This window comes from Desmodus rotundus, chromosome 3 (assembly GCF_022682495.2).
Source record: "Desmodus rotundus isolate HL8 chromosome 3, HLdesRot8A.1, whole genome shotgun sequence".
Classification (NCBI taxonomy): domain Eukaryota; kingdom Metazoa; phylum Chordata; class Mammalia; order Chiroptera; family Phyllostomidae; genus Desmodus; species Desmodus rotundus.
In genome coordinates, this window is record NC_071389.1 from 184638186 (window position 1) to 184661171 (window position 22986).

At 42.4% G+C, this 22986-nt stretch overlaps 1 protein-coding gene across 10 annotated transcripts in view; it reads right to left on the reverse strand.

Moving 5' to 3' along the window:
- Positions 1-22986, reverse strand: part of ANKS1B (ankyrin repeat and sterile alpha motif domain containing 1B) — an 805832-nt gene that overhangs the window by 69776 nt on the left and 713070 nt on the right. For all 10 annotated transcript variants that reach the window (XM_053921934.2, XM_024579129.4, XM_024579128.4 and 7 more), the window contains 2 exons: positions 3898-4005; positions 1467-1646 (listed from right to left, as the gene is read on the reverse strand). In XM_053921934.2, the coding sequence (XP_053777909.1) occupies positions 1467-1646; positions 3898-4005 (288 nt within the window). The remainder of the gene's footprint in view (positions 1-1466; positions 1647-3897; positions 4006-22986) is intronic.

The following is a 22986-nucleotide window of genomic DNA, read 5'->3' on the forward strand; positions in this document are numbered from 1 at the left end:
CAACTGAGATAGGCGATTCTGTTCCTGGAGTCAGCACAGTCTGTCACAGTTAATGTTCCTCAGCGTATGATCCTTCCTTACCCAGGGAAGAGCAGGCTTCAGAAAAGACCCCCGTTTGTATGAACACATAGAGACTATGTGGTTCAAGGTCAAAATGTACCATGTCTCTGAAATGCTCTCATTAGAGAGATTTAAGCACCTGTGTGATTCACAAATCCTAACAAGTAGCAGGAAATATATGAACAGCTTGAGGAAAAAAGCTTTCAGACTCTTTATTTAAAAGGACATCGGTGAAAACAGTAATAAGGATTAAAAGACAATACTTAACAAGAGGGAAAGGGAAAATTATTCTTTTCTTGTCTCTCCTACATTTTCCATCTCCCTTCAATAAAGGATTCCCCAGAATCCCAACACTACCATTCCTTGCACAAAGAGCTCCGAGAACAATTCAGAATTGAGAGAGCTAAAAGGAGACACCATGTATCAGGCCTTTTCTTCCCAGGGCATTTGCAGGCAGAATAGCCATGGTTTCCAGAACATTCTCTTCACATTTTTCTTTTGTGAGTGGCAGCATAGAGTGTTTACCAAAGGCTTTTAAAAACAGAATCTCACCAAACAGTTGAGAAAAATATTTAACAACCGAGGCAAAACAATTACAGTCAAATTTTCACCTAGAGATTTTCATCTTAGGTGTGGGAGGCAGAGAGAAGCCTCTTAACACATCAGTCTGAACCTAGAATGAGGACGAAAAGAGTTGAATCTGCCAATCATTGTCAACAAATCCATATCTTTGAATCTCAGAGCTAAACAGCGGGGCCAGCTGTCCATCTGAATGCGCTTCCACGAACAGCGCCTCTGTTTGGCGATGGCTGACTCGAGTTTCTGAGCAGCCATCTGCACAGGCCAGACATGGACATCCGTACCAAAACACGGAAAGGTCCCAACGTGACAGAGCTCTCTTTTCCGTTATCTGTGTCGGGCAGCAGCATCATCCTCAGTTGCTGAAGGTGACAACACGAGATGATGCAACTAGTCCCAACGGGAAAACCCCACACGAATGTGTAAACTTGGGAGGAAATTAACATCACTGGAGTTAATACTTTCCTCCGACTTCTGCCCTGTCATCCAGCCAATTTACATTTTATAATCTAGGCTTTTATTATTCATTTTCATTACGATTTGATTCTTGCACAGTGATTATTCCCTGTAGGGCCCAGACTTTCTGGATGCAATGAGATCGGACGTAATTTCCTCAGCAGGAATGAATAACAAGAACCTACATGTATCTTCCATTCTCAGAAAGGTCTGATTCAGTCTAGTTCAAGTGAGCAGGGAAAGCCATGGCACAAAATAGTAAAATTCCAGCTGGTGTGGACAAGAGGCATTGTGAGCTATCGTTCAGTATCAGAAAGCATTACTTTGGTATGGGTGAAAGGCAAAAATGTCAGAGGCTTTTAACACCTTACCTGGGCCATCTGCCTCTCCAGTTTTGATCGGGGAATATCATCAAAGTAGTTTTCATTTCTTCTCCTCCTTGCATCGCCCTGCATGATAATGTGAGGAACGTCTAGGGAGCCACCAGTGGTGTAAGTGCTTTGGCTAAGTGATGGAGACAACTGAGGAGGAGTGTGATTACCACTGGGTTCCTGAATGGAAATACATCACGAAGTAAATACCACGTTTTTGCGGCTAAGCTTTGGTTGCAAAATTGTGAAATATTGAACAAGACAAATGGCGGGGCTGGGGACTCATTCTTGAATCAACTGCGAAGGAATGGGTGACATTCCACCATTTTACGAGTGGTGTTATCTAGTTAATACTTCCCCCCCTAAGGATCACAGGCCAAAGGCTTAAAGCACAAAGGATCAGCTGTTGTCTTACATCAGCAAAGTCGGTGATCTCAGGGGAGAGGACACAGATGTCGGGCAGCCTGGACACTGTCCCATGTGTTTATAAGGGAAGGAGCTGTGTCCTCAGGTGGACAGAGAGTCCTCCCCCTGGCAGATACCATGATGAGGACACTAATGGGAAGGGTGGGGCTTGATCCTCCATCAAGGAGTGGTCTGGCGGGCAGGTGGGGCACAGGACACAGTACGGACACGGAGTATGTTGCACGTGCAGACAGCAGGGTGACACACACAATGACCTTCAGTGGCACAGATGACCCAGGCTGGTGCAACAGGTCAGAAGTAAGACAAGGGGCAGCTTACAGCTGGGCTCTAGTGGTTGCGAGAAAGAGGCGGGTTGGAAGGTATTGGTTCCCAGACCCACCCCAGATGTCCTGGACCTCCTTTGACAAATTGAGGTTCTGCACTTTTTTTTGGGAATCTCTGTGTGTTGTTCTCCTAAATCTCTTCCAGGGAGTCAGAGGGATGGGTGCAGGAGGGAAAGGAAAGAGAGTCAAGTAACTGGCAGGGGATGAGTCCTCTAAACAGTGATTTTAGGCTGGTTATACTGCCAGCGCCTACATCTTCCTCTCCTTTTGTGTAGCTAAACGAAGGCAAGACTAGAAAGCCTCGTTTTTCTCCCAATTTACTTGAAGCTCCTCTTATTGAGGGAGAAAAATAGGTCCCATTTCTACTCTTACTGTCCCCAAAGCCCTTAACTAGCCTCCAAATGTCCCAGGGTATCCCAATTGCCTCAATAATCACTTTTCCTAAGGGCTACCTCCCGGAGCCAGTTCTCTCAGATGTCCTGGAATCTCTGTACATTTTCTTCTTTGATAGTGAATCAGACTCAAATTGTAACAGTTCCCCTCCGCCCGACCCCCTGCTTGGAACTGGTGATGCAGTTTGCTGAAGTTAACTGATAAGAGACCTTCTACCGCATCTCACCGCTGGCTGTTCCGTCTCCGCGCCACGCTGTGCTCACCATTTATCATCACCGCCTCTTCTAACACTTGTGGAAAGGGAATCAGAAGCAAGCAAGTGCAGGACTCAATAAAGAGAACAGAGCTGGAACTCTCCGACTGCTCCTGGAGGTCCCAGCTTCTTGGATGAATTTTAGGAAAGTTCTTACAGGCCTCTGAAATCCACTGACCACTGGCTGCTCCATTCTGCCTGCAGTCATCTCTCTCATTCTTTCTCTTGCCTTCCTTCCTTTTCCACTATATTTCTCTCTCCCCCACCTAATGTTTCTTGCTAGATTTGCTAACCCATAATTCTAAAATATAGCTGAGTCCTGCCTGGCTGGTGTGGCTCAGTGGATTGAGCACTGGCCTGCTGAACTAAAGGGTCACCAGTTCAATGACCAGTCAGGGAACATGTCTGGGTTGTGGGCCAGGTCCCTCGTAAGGGGTGTGCAAGAGGCAACCACACATTGATGTTTCTTTCCCTCTCTTTCTCCCTCCCTTCCTGTCTCTCTAAAAAAGTAAATAAATAAATAAAATCTTTAAAAAAATAAAGTATAGCTGAAATAGTTTATTCAATAAAGTTCTAGCTTCTCTAGCCTTAATTTTTGAAGTGGGTAAAGCTGGGAAATTTACTTCTTAAAAAAAAAAAACCCAGAAGACCCTAAGGTTAATTTTAAATTGATCTTAACTTAACTGTGGCCTCTGAACGATTTTCTTTCTGTGGGTTTGAAAAGTTTGACAGAAATCTCATTTCCTCTCTCTCGGTCTAGGAGTGTGGGATGGAGTAGAGGGAGGGGTTCTTTAAAGGTGGAGGTTTGTCTGATGTGTATCTAAATCTCAAAAATACACATTTAATCAAAAAAGAAAAAAAAGTCTTGTCTTACCAAACACAATCAGAAGTAGGACTGTTTTTTATATGGGTAGGGTAAGCTGCGTGGAAAGCAGCCTGTACTTCCTGATCTGTTGCTTCTGTCATTTCATTATATGGCCCCGAATAAATTTGGGGTATACGAGTGGAGAAGAAAATGAATGTACTGAGCACTTACCCTGAGGGTGATGGACCGAGGGGGCTTCTGTGGTGGATCCTCGTGCAGCCTGTCTCCCAGAGATGCCAAGATACGTTTCCTGTGGCCAATCAAATTGATTTTTAAAACCTGAAACAAACATACATTTGGGTCAAATATTTCATTGGAGAAAAGTAATTTTGGTATGTCCTAAAAGATGAAGGAATGAAAGGAGACTTGAGCAAAGCTACCTCTGCACCGTGACAGATGTGTGAGATCACTGTGAACCTCGAGACAGTCTCGAGCGGCAGAGCAGTGGGGGCAGGAAGAGAACGCAGAGATGGTGCCCCTTCTGCGCAGGCTGCCCTAGAGTCCCGTGTTCCACCCAGCGGCCGCAAGAACCTTCAAAAGCACAAGTCAAGTCTTCTCCCTAACCTGCTGAAGTCTCCCATAGCTTGCTATTGCTCTTAGACTAACACCTGAGCCCTCACCTGGCCTCGAGGCCCCACAGGGCTGGTTGCCTGCTGTCTGTCTCTGTGTCCCTGCCTCCCTCCCCTCCATTCAGGATGCTCGGTCACACCGGCCTTCTCTGTTCCTTGACCATCCATTCCATGCCATACACATTCTCGCCTTGGGGCCTCTACCACTGCTCGTCCATCTGCCTAGAATGCTGGTCCCGAGATTGTCACAGGACGCCTTCTCATCCCTCTGAGCAGTGCTCAGGTGTTTTCTCCTCACAAAGGCCTCCCCATACGTCCTCACTAAAAGCGCCGGGCCCTCAACACCATCGCCCTCTGCCCTGTGTTTCTCTTTTTCGCATTCTCTGAGATTATTTACCACCAGGTAGTGTTCGTGTGCCTCTCTCCCACAGGAAGCTTCCTGAGAGCAGGGCCGTGGTGTGCCTTTATTGCTTATTTCCCCAACTCCTAAAGCAATGCCTGAAATAACAGGGGCTCAGTGAGTAGGAAAGAATGAATGTTAATATAGATACAAGTAGCAAACTAGGGTTATAATTAAGCACTGCCTACTTGGGGGACTCTCAGTCTCCCTAAGACGGGATTTTAAGTCTGACAGTGCAGCAAAGAGCACCTTGTAGAAGAGATGACAAAGAGAATTATGATTTGAAAAGAGCCTCTGTTCCTGCCCTTCCTGGAGCTTTGCCTGTGCTGCCCCTCACAATCCTCGCTACCCCCCTATCTGGAAGGGGCCCTTCTTGCTTTGCAGATGAGGAGACAGAGGGTCAGTCAGACTGGTTAAGTTGCCTGTCCAGGAGTCAGTACGAGGTGGCTCTGGGATTTGAATCAGGTTTGCTGATTTCAAAGCTTGTTCTATTCCAGCGTAGCTGCAAAGTTTGGGCAGATCTCCAAATATTAATACAACATATAAATGCATTCACGAGAAATGTATTTACCCCTCCCCTGCCCACATGCCATTCCAGGAGATAGCAACTATTTCTGGGTTACTGGTTCCCAAAGTATACTACCCACTGGGTAAATGATTTAAAAAATGTTCTCTTTTTTCAAGGGGGCGGGGTGAGCATTTCTTTGGGCATTTCATCCTATACCAACATTGAATTTTTATTTGCCTATTTGCCAATTAGCGTATTGACTTTTCTGCCTATATTTATTTAGATTTTAAATAAGCACTTAAACTGCCCACAGACACCACATCCCAATGATTTTACAAACCGTCACCCTCCCAGGCTGATGAACCCCAATCTTTGCGGTTTGTTTTCACAGAGCAGGTCCTCTTTCCCTTGGGTCATTTTTGGCTCCCTTTCTCTGTGCCATCTCCTGCCCTAGCACAACCGCTTAAAGTTTGTTGAGAAATTGCTCACAATATTGCAGGTATAAGTGAACCATGGCTTTACATTTGAACAGGATACTATTTTCTGCTTTTAATTCCCTTTTCACATGTCCCTCTTAACCACTTTTGATTCCTGGCTGGCCTTTTAGCTACAGTAGGAATAACTAGGGACAGACACACATACTGTAAAATCTCTTAATGTTGTTAGAGCTGATAGTTCAAAGCCCTTTAATCTTGGAAAGATGGTTTGAATTATTTCTCCCTAAATTCCTTATCTTCCAGTTGTCCACACAGAAGCCCATCTGCCATCCTTCTGCCCACTCACACAGCCCTGTGTATTCTTTCTGCATTTATATTAGTCAGCCTGGCATTTCACTACCTGGAGGAGCTTGGCAGTTTTTGCAAATCTGGAATTTCACCATAAACTCCTTCTTTAAGATGATTTACAGATATACTAAGTAACGTGATTCTGGAGCTGCTTACCTGCAGGCAATGCTGTTTATATGGTCCAGATAAATGCCTTTGCATTCTTGCACTGTTTGCTTTTTAAGCATTAAGATCAAAGAACTTCCTCATTTCAGAAAAATACAAAATACATTGAAAAGGGTAATGCAAGTCTAAAAACAGTGCATTTTCTTCTCCTTCTTATTTTGCCAAAGGCTTCTATTGGAGATACCGGCAAATTCCTTCCAGAAAATCTCCACTGCCTTTCTCCCAGTAGGTAATTGGATCTGATGCTGAGGGTGCTATCTGGGTCCTGCTAAGAAATGCTTTTTAGAGTAATATAGACATTCAAAATGACCCTGACAAGTAATGGACACTAAACAACAAATAACTGGTAAAACTGAGCTGGTGTACGTAACCTCTGCTGCCACTTCTGGTTTACTCTCTCACAGCTCAGTTGTAGGCAAGTGGCCTGACTCCTTGGGTCTCCATTTTCTCACCTATAAAGCGGGAAGGTTAATGCCCATCTCAAATGCTGCTGGGAAGATGAGGAATGAAGTTGTGAGAATAACCAGCAGAGTTCCTGGCACAGAGAAGATGCACCCTTGCTGGCGTGCTTATTCCAGCTAACAGACTCAAAGGATGCACGTGGTCATTTTCATAGCTGATCATGTCACACAAGTTCCCCTGTGCTTTGCATGAAGAGACGTGGCTAACCTTGGGAAAGCCCTCATTGAAGTGATATGTACTGATGGGAATGGATCCAGTCTCTAGCTATTGGTTTAACGCTAGACCTAATCTAAAGGGATGTATGCTGTTCTTCCATGCACGCCGTTTAATCTGCGACAGGAGGTAAACCGAGCCATTGGCTGGAGCCCAGTGCTGTGTCCTCCACAGAACTACCCGGAAGAGGACGGATGGGAAGATGGACTGATAAAATGAAAAATTTCACACAGAGTGACGATTCATATCAAGAACATTTGGGTTACTCCTTAATTATTAGAAATGATCATGTATCACAAAATATAATGATAACTATTACTTACGAAACATTTGCTATGTTCTAATTGTGTTAGAAACTGCACGAAGTGCATTATATATGGGTATAAATGTCTCATTTAATCTTTAAAATAACGTTATCATTCTCATTTTAGAAATGCAAGCCCTGAGACTCAGGAATACTGGGTATCTTGTCTGAGGTCACGTTGCTAGTGGGTGATGGCCAGGATTGCACCTGATTCTTAGCCTGCTCTTTCCCACTCACCATGCTCTTCCTCTTGGTATTAACCTCTCTACCTCAGCTACATCACTGCTTATATCATTATGATGTGTCTTAAGATGGTGCTTTTTATTTTGAGTTGTCACGTTCAAAACATTTAAACTGGGTCTTGACCATCTAAGAAACATTAACATAATAGAGTTTCAGTTTGGGATGAGGCTTACCGCAGTGCTAACGTCAGACCAGAAGAGCTCAGGCAGGTACCCTGCAGAATTCCCTGTGAAGTGCATAGACACGTATCTGCCGCTTTTCGAAAAGTTTGCTTTACACCACTTTGCTTTTATGACAGACCTACATTCGCGCCTGTTGTCGCTAAGAAATCTGAAGAGGATTTTTACTTCTACATAAAAAGGTGAAAATTGAAAGTAGTGTTTGTTTTGCAGGGAGCCATTAGAGGGGCAGCACACCCCCAGCAGCGAGGGTGGCCCACCTCGCTCCTTCCCCGGGAACTACACTCTGCATCTCAGCATCAGCCCACTGCAGCGGTGGACTCTGTGAGCATCTGTGCTCTATCTCCATTTATTTTGTTCATCCGTTGTTGGTAAGATGTGTCCTAGGGTAACGTCTTCTTTGCTTTGTGCCATTTCAACTCATAGGAATGCTCTATTTTCGCATAATGGGGGACACCTGTATGGACAAAGACCAGGAAGTCCTCATCAACTCGGGAGTCAGTCCCAGTTGGCTAATAGTAGAGTGGTAGGGAGGGTGACACTTGGCTTCAAAACTTCCAACTCAACATGATGAAATCCAATCAGAAAGACTATCACAGAGAGGATTCCACAGAAAGATAGCCATTATGGGAATGTCAAGTCCAAGGACAGCTGGGTTTGCCTTGAGTGAGAGCAGCTTAACATTTGACCATCACTGTCATCATTGCAAGTGGTAGGGAAGTAATGAAATCCTACCACCCCAGGTACCAAACGGATGACGAGTCAGTTTACTAACACTAAGTTTTCAAAAAGCTGGGGGCGGGGAGGGGAGTGGAAGCCAGAGCAACTGTTACTGTGGTAGAGAAAAAATCTGTATGGTTTTCATTATTGTGTGGGTGTACCGCATGTACAAGGAACCCAACGGGAGTAAAAGGTAACGCAACGGTGATATATTGGGGATTTAGTTATTCTAAGATATTGACAAAATTCAGTTCAACTCAAAAAAACAATATTGAATTCCTGTCACAAATTATTTGGAGAACTCAAAGGGGAAACTTGGAGAGATTGAGCACAAATAACTACAGTGTCAAACCATTAACTAAGAAAAAATTATTATACACATGAGCATAAGAATAGGGCTCCAACTGCCCAGTTCCAATAGATAAAAGTTACTGCATGTTTTCTTAATGGTTTTTACTACAACTATCGCGAGATATGTAGGTCAAAGGCAAGGAATGTTACTGAAGCAACATGGGCCTGCTGCATGTTGGTACCCATTCATCAGAGTAGCAGCTACCTCCACAAATTTCCTGCAGCATCATTAAATGGAAGAACTGCAGAAACCCCACTGCAAATTCCAGCACTAGGAGAACGACTGTGCTGAGTGACAAGGCTATAATATTGTGTCACTGTCATTTATGTCTCTGGGTTTAGCTGTGGGAATTCTGCTAGACAATTCCATGACGTTACCCTTGCACTGAATAGCTCACATCAGAACAGCAAGCCGAAAGCCAGTGTTCCTAGACTGCTACTTTTTCCTTTTAAAATTTAATGTGCTATAAATTAAACATGTTAAATGTAAGGTGATGCAAATTAACCATTGTTTTTTTCTTCATCTGCTTTTTAAAAATTGAACAATGCTTTGATTATAATAATAATACTGCTTTCCCATGGTAGAGACAGAAAATACAGAAAAACAAATAAGAGAACAAGGTATCCACAGGCTATTTGCATTTAGGAATATTTCCCTTCATTTTGTCCCACGATTATGCTCTGTAGTGGTCATACTATAAATACAATTTTCTCCTTATTTTTTTGCCCGATATTAAAGCTAAAGAGCTTTCCTACATATTCAACTCTCAGCAGACACTGTAAGTAACTGCGTATTAGCATATCATCTCTTTAGAGGAGCATGACATAATTCACTACCGGCTCTCCCTTGTTGTTGGAAATTTAGTTTGTGATTCTTTTCTGGATATCAAACATGCCACGTCCTTAAAAAAATCCTATCATCCTACAATTTCCATTTTCATTGCCACGTTTGCTTAGACACGATACGAAAAGCACCAATGAGAATCGCAAGAATGCACATGAGTCATTAAGGAAAGTCATGTCTCTGTGTTCCGCCTGAAATCTCAATCTGCCTATTGCCGGCTGGACCAAGGCCTCCAGGGAAAATGGCAAAGCCACATAATCTTCCTCGGTGTCACATTCTGCATTTGTGCTCTTCTGGAGTTCAGATTTAGCTGACAGACGTGAAATAACACATGTAGCTGGAGTCCCCCAGAGATTACACATACAGCACTGCTGAGCCATTCCAGTTATCATGGCGCATCCTTTTCATTTCTCCGTTTTACTTAGGGAGCGATTTTGTTTTTATTTAAATGGTCTTTAGGATGAAACAGCTTTGTCTGCATTTGGAATCCCCCTTCCATTTTAATGGGGTAGACTGTCCCCACTTTCCCTCTCTAGTTACTTGCCAACTAAGGACAGCTGCTCCCACGCAAGCCTAGATGGCTTGTCTGGCTTCCGAGTGGCCTCTTCCAGCAAAACTGCAAGTGTTCTCTGGATTTCTGGTCGTCTGGAACGCCCAGACGGAAGCTGGAGTGGAAGTTTATCTGCTTTGTTCTCGTCTGCAGGACTAAAACTGCAATTAAATGGGAAGGACTTCCCCCCTCCTTGGTTACAATTTTTAAACATTTTCCACCTGAGAGCATCCAGGCAGAAGTGCCCGTGTGTCACCCAATTTCCACTCCCACAGTTCCAGGAATCCTCGTTTGAAATGGCATCTGATTCTGGCTGTGACATTTTCTCTCTTATTTCTTGGACTGTAATAATCCATGTCTGGCAGTGGTATGGTGGAAGCAGAAGGTCACGATATTTGTTTTTTCTCTCACTCTTCTTCTAGTTAAGTGATCTTTTACACCTTTGCGTTGCGATGTTAGAGGGTCAATGATAATCTCATTCAACAAACATTTATTGAAGGTCTTTCACATATATCACCGTGCTATGCAATTTGTGAGCCACAAAGAAGAAAAAATATTCAGTCTTCTAGGTCTATCAATCCAGTAGTTGGGAAAATGTTTTCAAATTGTGTGTGTATATTTGTATATTTCTGTCTGTTATGTATCCATATCATCCATCTGTCCATCCATCCATCTAACAATACATATGTCTACACAGCCTTCCAAGACTAAAAGAGATTTCTGTAATGGAATAAGAACGACTAGGAAGCTGCTCTGGAAATTATAAAGCACTGAACTAAGGCATTATTTCTCTCTTAAGTATAACAGAAACTTAAAACTTTCTTACTCTATCCTTGAATAACCCTACCTGCAAAAGTTTGAATACTATCTTTGTTATGTAAATGTGCAATTTTATGGATATCTCTGCGTAGATTTTAGATTGAGAACCATGCCTTTCACTTCTCCAGCCCTCTTTCCTATGACCTAAAGTTCCTGCTACTCCAGCCAGTCTCCTCCATGTCTCCAACAGTGTCATGTCTGTCTCTCTGGCCCACATATACAACGCCTCTGCATATTCTGGAGTCTTTGCTCCTCTTTTCATTAGACTCTTGCAAGCATGAAATCGAGATCCACTGAAAGCCTTCCTTGCTCGCCCTGGACTACAGCAACCTCCTTCTCTGAACTTCTCTAGTAGTCAACCAGACTATCAGCTCTGGAAGGTCAGACACATTGTCACACTGCATCATAGGGTCCCTCACAGCACCTAGCACACAGATACACCCTTCAAGGGGCATCCCTGAGATCTCAGATCTCACCCCTTATGCATGGACAACAAATGAGGCAGGGGAGATGTCTCTGGAAGGCAAAGAGGACAAGCAAAGAGCGCCCATACCCTATATCTTTCCCTCTGGACTCTCGACAGTTTTCTATTCCTTCTGAGCTGTATGTAGTACCTCAGTTCCTTTAAACAGCCTTGCTGTGGGTGATGTAAAACGTCCTTACCTCCCACCGTCTCTAACTCCTTCCCTTTACCTCGAACACTTCATCTAAGGAAAAAATTCACTCTGACTAGATTTTCCAAATGTTCTTTCCCTTCTGCTATTACTTTTCAAAGAAACTGCTACTAAATAATTAGCAAATAATAGTTTGTATGACAGATGTCATCCAAATGCACTTGTATTAATTTCTGGGAAGGAAAAGAGGTTCCAGGTTAAATAGCTCCAGAGAGAGCAAAGGACGGTGAGAATGAGTGTGTGTGGGGGGCAGGTAGGGGTGTGTGTGTGTTCTGAGGATAGTCTGTTTCAATAGACAGGAAATACTAATTATGAAGAAATGAGAAAATCTTTGGTGGAAAGAGAGACCTTAATTGTATAATTGCCTCTGAGCATTTAAGGGTTCTGGAGGTAGAAAGGCTTCTTTTGTAATCAAGGAGAATCTTAGGTTTATTTGTAAAGCTCTCTGAATTACCTCTTGATGAAGGTACTAATTTTCTGATTATATTTGCACATAAACATTACTCCAGAAGATTAAAAAAAAATACAAACCAACCAACCAATCAGTTCCTAACCAATTTCCCTGTGAAGTTACTTTTAAGTACAGCTTGCTGCAAATACAGTTTTCTCAAGAAAAATTTGGTTTGCATTGCTCATAAGTCAATCACCAGGATTACTTAAGGAAAACTTTGTTACAAAAGAAAATGGGAAATATGTGCTATAATCCACATCTGAAGTTATTCTTGGAAATGCGATGATGGGCTAATAGCATTTAAAATCTGCAATCTCTGTGCACTATTATTGATACATAAAAATGCTCTGCAAACCTTAGCCTGGGAGCTCAGTTGGTTAGAGCCTCGTCTTGATACACCAAGGCTGCAGGTTTGATTCCTGGTCAGGACACATACAAGAATCAACCAGTGAATGCACAAATAAGTGGAACAACAAATCGATTTTTCTTTCTCTCTCTCTAAAATCAATAAATACAAATTTGAAAAGTGCTCCACAGCTTAAGAAGTAGAAGCCTCAAGTTTTGCTTATATTTTGCTAACTACACAGGTTATTTATTGTATTGAGGGTTTTTTTTTCAACTTATTTCCTTTCATTTTTGAGATCATAAAACTTAGGATCCTTATTATATGACCAATGTGGTCAATAATGTAAGTAAGATTATCTTCAACAAAATTCAGTATTAACATATGTCTATATATTATAAATTAAACTGAAGTATACAAAATATATACATATACCCATATTTGTAAGGAGAAGCTTTATGACAGTGAATCTCAAGAGACAGTCCTAGGTAAGTGAAGGCCTGATTATTGAATGGTTGGATCATAAATGGTCTCCTTTTCTGCTCTTTTGCTGCCTCCTTCTTGCTGTTTAGCTACTTTAATGGCTCATAACACCTTCTATCAGAGGGTAGAAGAGGGAGAGAGGCAATGAATTCAAACAAGTCAATTCTGTTTTTTTTTCTTTTTTCTTTTTGTCAGCAGCTCTGATAAAAGAATGTGGTGTGGGAGGAGGCAAAAATCTGTCTAAAACTAGCTAAAATTAAGGTTTAAAAAATCTGTGTATTTTACTAGCCTAGAAAGTTACTACTGCTCTTTAGGACTGGGTGTTAGCACACTTTGGCCAGTGTGTGGAGGGGGAAGGATGTGAAGGGCTTAAGAAAGCATTTCTAAGGAAAGCCGATGTTGCTGTTAGTCCCAAGGACAGGCTGAAGATGAGGGAACAGGATGACAGTGGGAGACAGATTTTTTAATAAAATCCCTTTTCTTCCATTGTTCCCCGCACCCACACTGGCTATCTTCTTCCTTATCTCTTGGAGAATCACGTAAAACTGGGACTCACCATTTACCCATTAGAATGGCTAACCTGAAGAAGACTGACAATGCCAGGTGGTGGTGAGGATGTGGAGCAACTGGAACCCTTATATGGCGAGTGGGAATGCAACTGATTATCTATTTTTTGGAGGATTGCCAATATCTCACACTATGACCCAGTTTCTTACCATACAACCCAGCAAATCCACTCCCAGTTAGCAGCCCGAGAGAGAAATGAAAACACATAACCACACGAAGATCTGTAAATGAATACTCAAATGGCAATTTTCATCACAGCTGAGAACTGGAAATAATCCAAATGTCCCGTGAGCTGGTGAATAGATCATTAAAATGCAGTATATTCAAGGCAATGGACTGCAGGCACATGCTCCCACAGGGACAAAGCCAGGCACGTCAGATTACATGTTGTATGATCCCACTTACACGGTGTCTCCAGAAACTGTAAAACTCTCTCCAGGGAAAGCAGATCAGACGAATGGTTGTCTGGGGCAGATGGCCCCAGGGAGTGGAGACTAACTGCTGTGGCCATCAGGAAACTTTTTAGGGTAAAGGAAATGTTCCGAAACCAGTTTGCGTGAATGGCTGGACAACTGTATAAATTTACTAAAACGCATTGAACTATAAACTTAAAATGGGTGATTTTATGATCTGTAATTATACTGCAATAAAACTGCTAAAAATGAATAATGTGGGGAGAAAGCATCCGGTATTCAGTATTAAGTGTAGGATGAATAAGGCTATTCCTGAGGCTATAACTTAGGTTGCTCCAGAGAGAAACTACTGGCCTCCTGGAATGTGCGCTTTCCCAGCTGGACTGAAGGGTGGGCAAGGCAGAAACTGCATGTGTCCAGTATATTTCAAGAGAAACGTGACTCAGGGGGAAGCTCTGCTCTGGCTGCCTAGTTTTGTTTGGCTATTGGTTCATGGGGGAGCAGGATATTCTTTCTTATATGTGTACAATAAATTAGTACCTATGACTTCCCATACGTATTTTTCAGTCTTAATCCTCCTAGCCATGACACTTTGGTAAGATGTTTATGCTTTCTAAATGCTTACAGCAAATGGTTTGTGAGTGTATGAAAGGAGTGTAGGGATCCCTGGGAGCGGACACAGGTTCTACAGGGGTAATGAATGGGTGGTGATCAGATTACCTCAAGCGCTAGAGAATAAGGTTGCATTCTAAGCACTAATCACCTCCACAGAGTGAATGGAGACAGAATGACTTTCTGGCCCAGAAAGAGCCATTGGAATAGACTGGCAATTTGACTACAGTTTAATCAGTGACACTGAAACCCAGCTAAAGAAAGAAGGTATGTGTCAGGGTGGGGTAGGCCTGGAAGCAAGAGTAGAGGGCAGATTCAGTCAATGAAACAATGGATAAAAGGATTAGAGAGCCAAGTGCTGGCAGTATCGATGGGAGAGTGCTTGAATCTGGAGTAAGTAAACTCTTTGATCACTTAAGAGGTATTCTCTGCCATTGGACATGGGCTATTCCACTAGTCCTTGTATTGATCCTAATGGGACATCCCTCAAAATTCTCTTTTTTCCTATACCATGTGCATCAGGAAGCAGTAATCCCAGAGTCAGTTTTCTAAATACCAGGAATGGAAGTGCTGGAGATGGGGAGGTGGGGAGCCTTTGGTCACAGTTAGAGAATTCTTCCCACCCTGCAATAACAGATTGAAAATCTTTTTTTTTTTCTCCTACTGATTCTAGAGGGAGTAGAAAGAGAGGGAGAGAAACAGCGATGAGAGAGAGAAACATTGGCTGCCTCTTGCACTCGCCTCAACCGGGGACTGAACCTGTAACTTAGGCGTGCCCTGACCAGGAATTGAATCTACGACCTTCTGGTGTGTGAGATGACACCCAACCGAGCCACTGCAGCCAGGCCAGATTGAAATTTGTTTTAAATAAAATTTGTATTTATTGATTTTTAGAGAGAGAGTAAGGGAGCAAAAAGAACAGAGACAGAGAGAGAAACATCGACTTGTGCCACTTATACATGCACTGACTGGTTGGTTCCTTTCTGTGCTCTGACAGGGTATTGAACCTGCAACCTTAGTGTATTGGGACGATGATGTAACCAACTGGGCTACCTGGCCAGGGCCCAGATCGGAAATCTTGATACCCTCTTCTCTCATCAGTGAATTCAGCACCACTGAGGCACAAGACTCTGCCCCGCAGGCGCAGTGATTAAGAACAGGGCTCAGTGTCGGGTGACTTGGGTGAGCCTTGACTCTGACGCTATGTATGGCTTTGTGTCAATTACTTAACCTCTCTGACCTTCACCTAACTCATCCAAAATAATGGGGTTAAAAAATAGTGTGTCTACTGCTTCGGTGTTGGGATTAAATGAGATCCATGAAAAGCACTTAGCATACATAGTGCTTTGCATCAAATGAGTCTTAATAAGTGGGAACTCATTCAGCTTCTTCAGCCCAGTTTTCCGCACCGGAAGGGCCGAGCCCACCGCATGTCAATGCCACAGCCTGAAACATTTCAGTCACTGGCCAGACACCTTTCCTCCGGCAACAACCCCTGTGCTGTCAGCCACTCTTCTTTTCAAACTTCAGTGGGCTCATTAAAAATGAGTTTTTGCTGCACTATATTCATTTCCTTTTTTTCTTTTTTTGACAGGGTTCTTAGTGTGAAGTTGACAGAACAGGAGAATGCCATGGATATAGTCTTTGATTCCAATAAAGCCCTCGGTGAAATCTTTCATGATCTATAAGATGGGGGGGCTCTATGAGAGAAAAAACTAAGTGGAATCACAGCTGGTTGTCCATCTACACCCAAGAGACTTGATAAATGACGCTGTCACCGCCTGCAGGGGGGCCACTGATTGAATGCCACAAGGCTCTCTGCCTCTGCATTCTGCTCTGTTCAATATTTTTATTAATGGCATCAATGCAGACACAAGAGGAACGGTTATCAGGTTTTTCAATGACATAAAGCTGTGAAGGGTATTTAATATGGTAACAGGCCAAGGCAAAATTCAACCCTCTCCGCTCCGCCCCCCCCAGGCTGAAGGCCACACTGACACCAAAAAAATGCAACTTATGAGGGATAAATGCAATGCGCTACATTAAGGCTCTGGAAGAAATCTGTTGTGCAAGTTCAAGATGGGAGAAGATACGGCTTTGCCACAGTTCCAAGAAACATCTGAGTTTTCAGCTGGACCCGCAGAGAGGTTTAGTGGAAAGGATGCAAGACTAAAGGTCAGAAGGGGCAGGGAACACACCTGTGTAAAATGACTTTTCAAAACAATCTCATTTACCTTACCACTCCCTCTTAAAGGTTGGTAATTATCTCCCTTACAGAAATTAATAAAGTTGGGCTCAGGAATTTTAGAAACTTGCCAGAGTAGGTGACAGCCAGGATATGAGTCCAGGTCTGACTTCCAAAATTCATGCTCTGTCTCTTCGTTGTACCCTGCTGCCATTTCTCTCCTAGAGATGCTGAGAGGCTCCACTGAGACAATTTTTAACAGAAGTGCCCAGCACAGTGCCTGGCACACATCCTCTGTTCAAAAGTGCTTGATCTGGCCCTGACCCGTGTGGCTCAGTGGGTTGGGCATTGTCTTGCAAAACAGAAGGTCGCCGGTTCGATTCCTGGTCAGGGTGCAAGCCTGGGTTGCAGGTTTGGTCCCTGGCTGGGTGTGTGCAAGAGGCAACCGATAGATGTTTTTCTCTCACATCGCTGTTTCTCTCCCTCTCTTTCTCCCTCCCTTCTCCCCCCTCTAAAATAAATAAATAAAAATTTAAAAAACTGGTGTGTTCTCAGGGACACATTTTGCTGTAAGGCTGGTTGCTTATATCTAAATGACTGGTACTTTATTACAGTAGGAGAGCTGCAGTTTACTCAAAGTCTTTCCAAATTTATCCATTAATATACCCATCACAGAACTGCCTCTTGTCAGTTTTTAAATATTCCTTCCGCTCTCACACTATTATTCCAAAATGCGTAATTCCACAAGAGAAAGTTGTGGCCAGGAAAAAGGCAGTGGGGATTTGAGGGCAATCTGAAATCTGTCAGTCAGTAATGATTCCCAGATAATGAAAACTTTTTTCCTTAAATTAAGGTAATTCGCAAGGGCTGCATTAGTGGTTTAATGTTGCATATTTACATGATAAAACCTCAATTACCTTTAGATAATGAGGTGGTGTGTTATGTAACCTTAGTATAATGATATGTAGAATGTACAAAATTTTCACTTAATTCAATGATTTAATTAGTACTTTCTATGGTTAAATGCTTTTTCCCTCATTGCTGTTAGATTTTTTATGGAAATTCTTCTTAAATATATACACATGTTATATATAAAATGTCTTATAGATATTATATAACATTTGGAATTTTTCCTAAATATGTACATATTTAGAAATATAGTATATAAATATATAAAATATATGCTCAGGAAGAATTCCAAATATTATATTGTACATAATATATGTTCTCCCTAGATCTCTATATGGAGCCAATACATAATATATAAATATATAGGAAGAATTATAAATATTATATTTAATACATAACATATATACTATAATCTCTATATAGCCAATATATACACATACACACACTTTCCCCCTCCCCTACCTAGACGCTGTTTACTGACGGCCCTTGATTCTTCCCCGGATATTTGGAGACCCGCCGGGTATGTGAGCCATGTTCTGTGAGGACTCTGAGTCCCTGGGCCACAGTATTGCTGCCAGAGGAGGCGGGAAAGGCACTCTGGTCCCAGCACCATCCCAGAAGGTTTTGCTCTTTTAAATAAAAACTTAGGAGCCGTTGTCTTGCATTAAAAGCAAGGACTGACAACATTAGCTATATAAAAATTCTGGTTAATGGAAGGTTTATTGTAAAATATATAATTATTTTTTTTGGGGGGGTGAGCTCCTTTTAACTTTCTCTCCTTCCTTCCCTTTGCCTTGACTCGCCATGATCCACAAAGTGGGAGAATGGAGAGTCATTACAAAGATGGAGCCGTTCACTGCTGCTGGTGCTGGGCCTGTCCCCCATCCTGGCAAGCAGAGGGACGGCCTTGGTGAGTGACCGGGTTGCCCAGGGCAGTGGACGAGCTGAGAACCTCTGCAGTAAACCGTCTCACACAGATGTGGAAAGAAGCGATGTTTCCGGGGATGGAGGATTCTTCAGGTGCTAGAGCAATTAATCTGTGATAAAGTGGGACACTCCCTTCAGGTGTTTAAGGCACAGGAGCTTTGCCTTCTTTTTGGAACACCCTTCATCTCTTCTTTAACAGGTGAACCTTACTCACCTGTCAGTAATTCAAGACCAAGTTCAATTACTACATTTGTGAAAGATGAAACTTCTACCAAACCCTTGTCATCCCGCCAGCCCCTGCGACCCATCATACTGTGCTAAAGCCAGGTGTTCACCTTTCCTTCTCTAGACCAAAATCTTCTTGCGAACGTGTTTAAAACAAGCTTATCTCTTTATCCTCCTAGCACGTAGTGTATCAGAAGGTGGCTCAAAACCAAACCCAACCAGCTCTGGACGGGGGTGGCTCAGTTGGCTGGATTGTCGTCCTGTACATCAAAAGGCTGGGGGTATGATTTCTGGTCAGGGCACATACCTACATTGCAGGTTCGATCCCCGGTCAGGGTGCATACGGGAGGCAACTGATCGATGTTTGTCCTTTATATCGATGTTTCTCTCTCTCTCTCTAATATCAATAAACATATCCTCGGGTAACAATTAAAAAAAAAAAACTTAAACCCAAGCAGACCAAGACAAAGAAATCTCCAAAAAATAATAGCAGCAGACCTTTTAGCAACAAACTACAGAAATGATCCTTGAAAGTATAGTCTTAGCAACAGAACTTTTAAATGACAGTACCAACTTAGTCATGCTCCGACAAGAAAAAAATCTACTTAGCACCCTGTATGAAAGGTGAAGTATCAGGTTTGTATGAGGTTTGCAAGCTTGTTGACCAAATTCATGGGCTCAAAACAAAAAAAGTGAGAACAATGCTTCCCCAAAACTAGATGCTGAACGATCACATGGAAAAGTAATATTCTTTACTTGCAAATGCAATTCAATAAGATAACAGGGCTCCAACGAAAACAAGCTATAAGCAGTGTTTTAGCATTTGGTAGAAAACAAGGTTTAATATGCGATCGTCACTAAACTCATTACCTACAGGTAATGTCATTTGCACAGTGAGAAATTATTCATTTTTACTTCAAGATAATTGTAATACTAAGCTAGACAGAAAAACACATGATGAAAAATTGGTAATTTATTCTTATGTTGCCCTACAATGATGAAAATCTGGGGCATGTCATTAATTAATTAGTACAATGTTATTCACGTAGCGGGCACTTGATATCCATGACATGCATAATTAATGATGAAAATGCCACAGTGTTAATATCATACTTACTGATTACACCAATTTTTTTCCACCCATGCTTAAATTAAATCTTCCTGAAATTTCTGGTTTAATTTTTATGGAATTCAAGTAATTTGTGAAGAAATAAAAGAGATGAAGAATTTAAATGCCAAAGTTTACTCTCAATGTATGAAAGAATAATTGCTTGCCAATTGGAAGTATTTTAATCTCAACTTTTTAAGAAATTTACTAACTCTGTTTCAGGCCAAATGCCTCAAATGTTGAGAGCCCATATTTCAATTCCTTGAGATAAAAGTGGCTTTCCTTTCCCCAGCATTTCTTGTTTCCATTTAGTAGGTTTAATCTCTTCCCTCATCAAGGTTCATAAAAAATGAGATTTATTTCTCACGAACATGGACAGAATGTGTTGAAGGCTCCCTGAGGAAAAGCCAGGAGCAGACATAAAACTCAGCGCAGAATCCTCCACTCCTTGACTGCGGTGTCTCTCAGAGAAATGTCGCATATGAGAAATGCTAATTAAGGAGCCTGGGAGAAAAGAGATGCTACCTTTCCACACCCAACATTTAAAAAACAAGTGTTATTCACATCGTGGTTTCATGAAGCACGTGAATTTTATCTAAGTATGGCTTATTTTTGTTTCCTAAAAAAAGACAGCATTAGGGCAAACCAAAATCTGAGTAATTTGAATAGCGAATCTAAGAGAAAAAATTTCACCTAGGTAGGAATTTAATAAAACGCAACTTCTCAAACATTTTCCCCTGTTTTATAATCATTTGCACGGCTATCTGCAAAATCTCTAGTCATGATGCTAAAAAAGATGATTTTAACTTTAAAATAGTAACACTGAACTCATTTATGAGGATTTTTACAGGGAGAAAGGTTTTATAAACCATTCATCTCAATATAAAAGGGCATAAATTCAAGAGTGTTTAAACTTAGAATTTAAATTTATTCCTTGTGGCCTGGTGCCTAACATCTTGTCTATATGCAAAGTCAAATAGATGTATATCTCCAGTTAATTTGAATTGACCACAAGCAATGTATTAGGAAGCTGGGGGATCTGCATTGATTATTAAAACAATAGAACAAATGGGCTTTGTCTGATTAGTGCAGTTTACTTGATGATTAAATCATCAAGTGTGCAGAAAATTTACTAAGTTTCCAAATGAGACAAACAGACACTCCCATGGCATACTTACTATTTAGAGCCCTATCTCAATTAAATTAAAAAAATCAATTTCCTAAAGCTCAGCACTAAGCATGTTTTGTTGCTTGTGTCTTTGCTGAATTACCTCTCAGGAAGTGGAAGGGCCTCTCGTTGCCATATTTTATGCCCTATTGTCCTGTTCCCCATAGTCGGGGGACTTTTGGGAAGATGGATAATTTGGGTATGAAATATCAGGAATTATAAGTGCCTGGTCTTCCTTTAGCAAATACTCCTTTTCTAAGTGTTCAGTTGCTCTTTGATTAAAATTTAGGCAAAATGCTTCCTTTGGAGGCTATTTGCCACATAATGTAGGTGATGGGGACCATGGAAACAACATTAAAGGAGGAAAACAGAAAGATTCTCTCCTATTCCTGCCGACACTTCCATCTTCCCAGCGCTCTGGCCCACCACGACCCACCCTGACACCGGACAAGGGTACAGCGCTCTAACTGAGCGGGGGGTTCTACTGCTTGCTCCTGGAAGTGCACATCGCTCCAGGAACACAGCGGACTAAGGAACCACAGCACATTTTATAAAGATCGGTCACTGTGTCCTTAACAGTTGTTACAGTTCTAAGTTCTAGGTCCCCACTGGAAGCTCCTGTTTGGAGAGTGACCCCATGGTGGGGGCCCCCACAAGGCCCCTGTGGGACACAGTTACTCATCGGCAAATACGCATCGGGAATGGACTGCGTCAGCCACGCTAGGTGGCTTAGGGGCGAGGAAATGAACGGGACATGATTATTGCTTTGAAGATGAGGAATTACTGGGCAGAGTGACAGCTGCTCCAAGGGAGTGCATCCAATGTGACGAAAGGGCAGGGTAAAGAGTGGTGACCTTGGCCTGGGGGAGCTGCACTTGGCTTCGTGGGTAGGAGACAGGCTTGCAGGGATGAGTAGGAGTTTCCAGGTACAGAACTAAGTGCAGGGAATTCCAGGCATAGGAGGTGCCATGTTCAAAAGCACAGAGGTGTGCAAGAACCATAAGAACATGACATGTCTGTTTATGATCTTAAAATTTTATTTATGTCCCTGTTTAGTTTTGGCAAGTGAGAACTGTCTGCGTGAGTGGCAGGAGGGGAAGCTTCGAGGGTGGGCTATGGCCAGATTTAAGGGCACTAAACAAATTTATCTTCCAACTTCATTAAACCAGACAGCACATGTAAAATGCTTCCAACAATACTTGCCATATATTCCACGTGGCTTGTTTTTATTATTCTGAGATCTTTGGGAAACCTCCCAAGTTTTAAGGAAGGGAAATGATAAGATCAGATTTGATAACATCAGAGATCTGGATTGCTTATAAAAATAATTTTGATGTCATCATTGATAATGAATTGGAGTAAGGAGATCTTGTCCACAGATTAGGAAATTAAAATAATTCAAGTGAATAAGGATGATGGCCAAGAATTAAGTCTTGTTCACCACTGTATTCCCAGAGTCCCGTGTAGTGGCTGCACATAGTAGGTACTCAATAAAAAGTCATTGAATGAATAAGTGAATGGCAACGAGGGGAAGGAGCAGATCTGAGGAGGATCGGGGTGGCAGAGAGGGCAGGAATGGTACGTACTGAACATGGCTGGTAAAGGGGAGGGAGGATTTTTAAGGACGTCCCCAGGAAATAGGACTTGGGAGAATGGTGTTGCAGAAAGGAGGGCAACAGGTTTGGGGTGTGGGGGGGTAAACAAGGCTCTGTGACCCTACTTTCCATGCAGCTGCTGGGTTCATTCTCTCCTGAGTGTTGAGAAAAAGTGGCAAAGGGCGGGCAAAGGACCCTCCCACAGGCACTGAACTGTTCCTTCATTTAATCCCCATGAATTGTCTCTGAGTTTGGTATTTTTACTCATTTATAGGGGGGAAACCGAGGCTTAAGGTGACATATTGATTAGGGGGCAGAGCCTGTGAGGTTTTCACACCACCATCCTGCCTCCCCTGTCAACGTGAACATTTGGAATAAGGTATGTTCCACATTCAGGAAGCTCGTGCCTGCAGAGGGGAGGGACTTTGCAAAGAAACAAAAGCATAACTTTTGTTAACCTTTTGCTTCATTAATACTCCAAACATGTC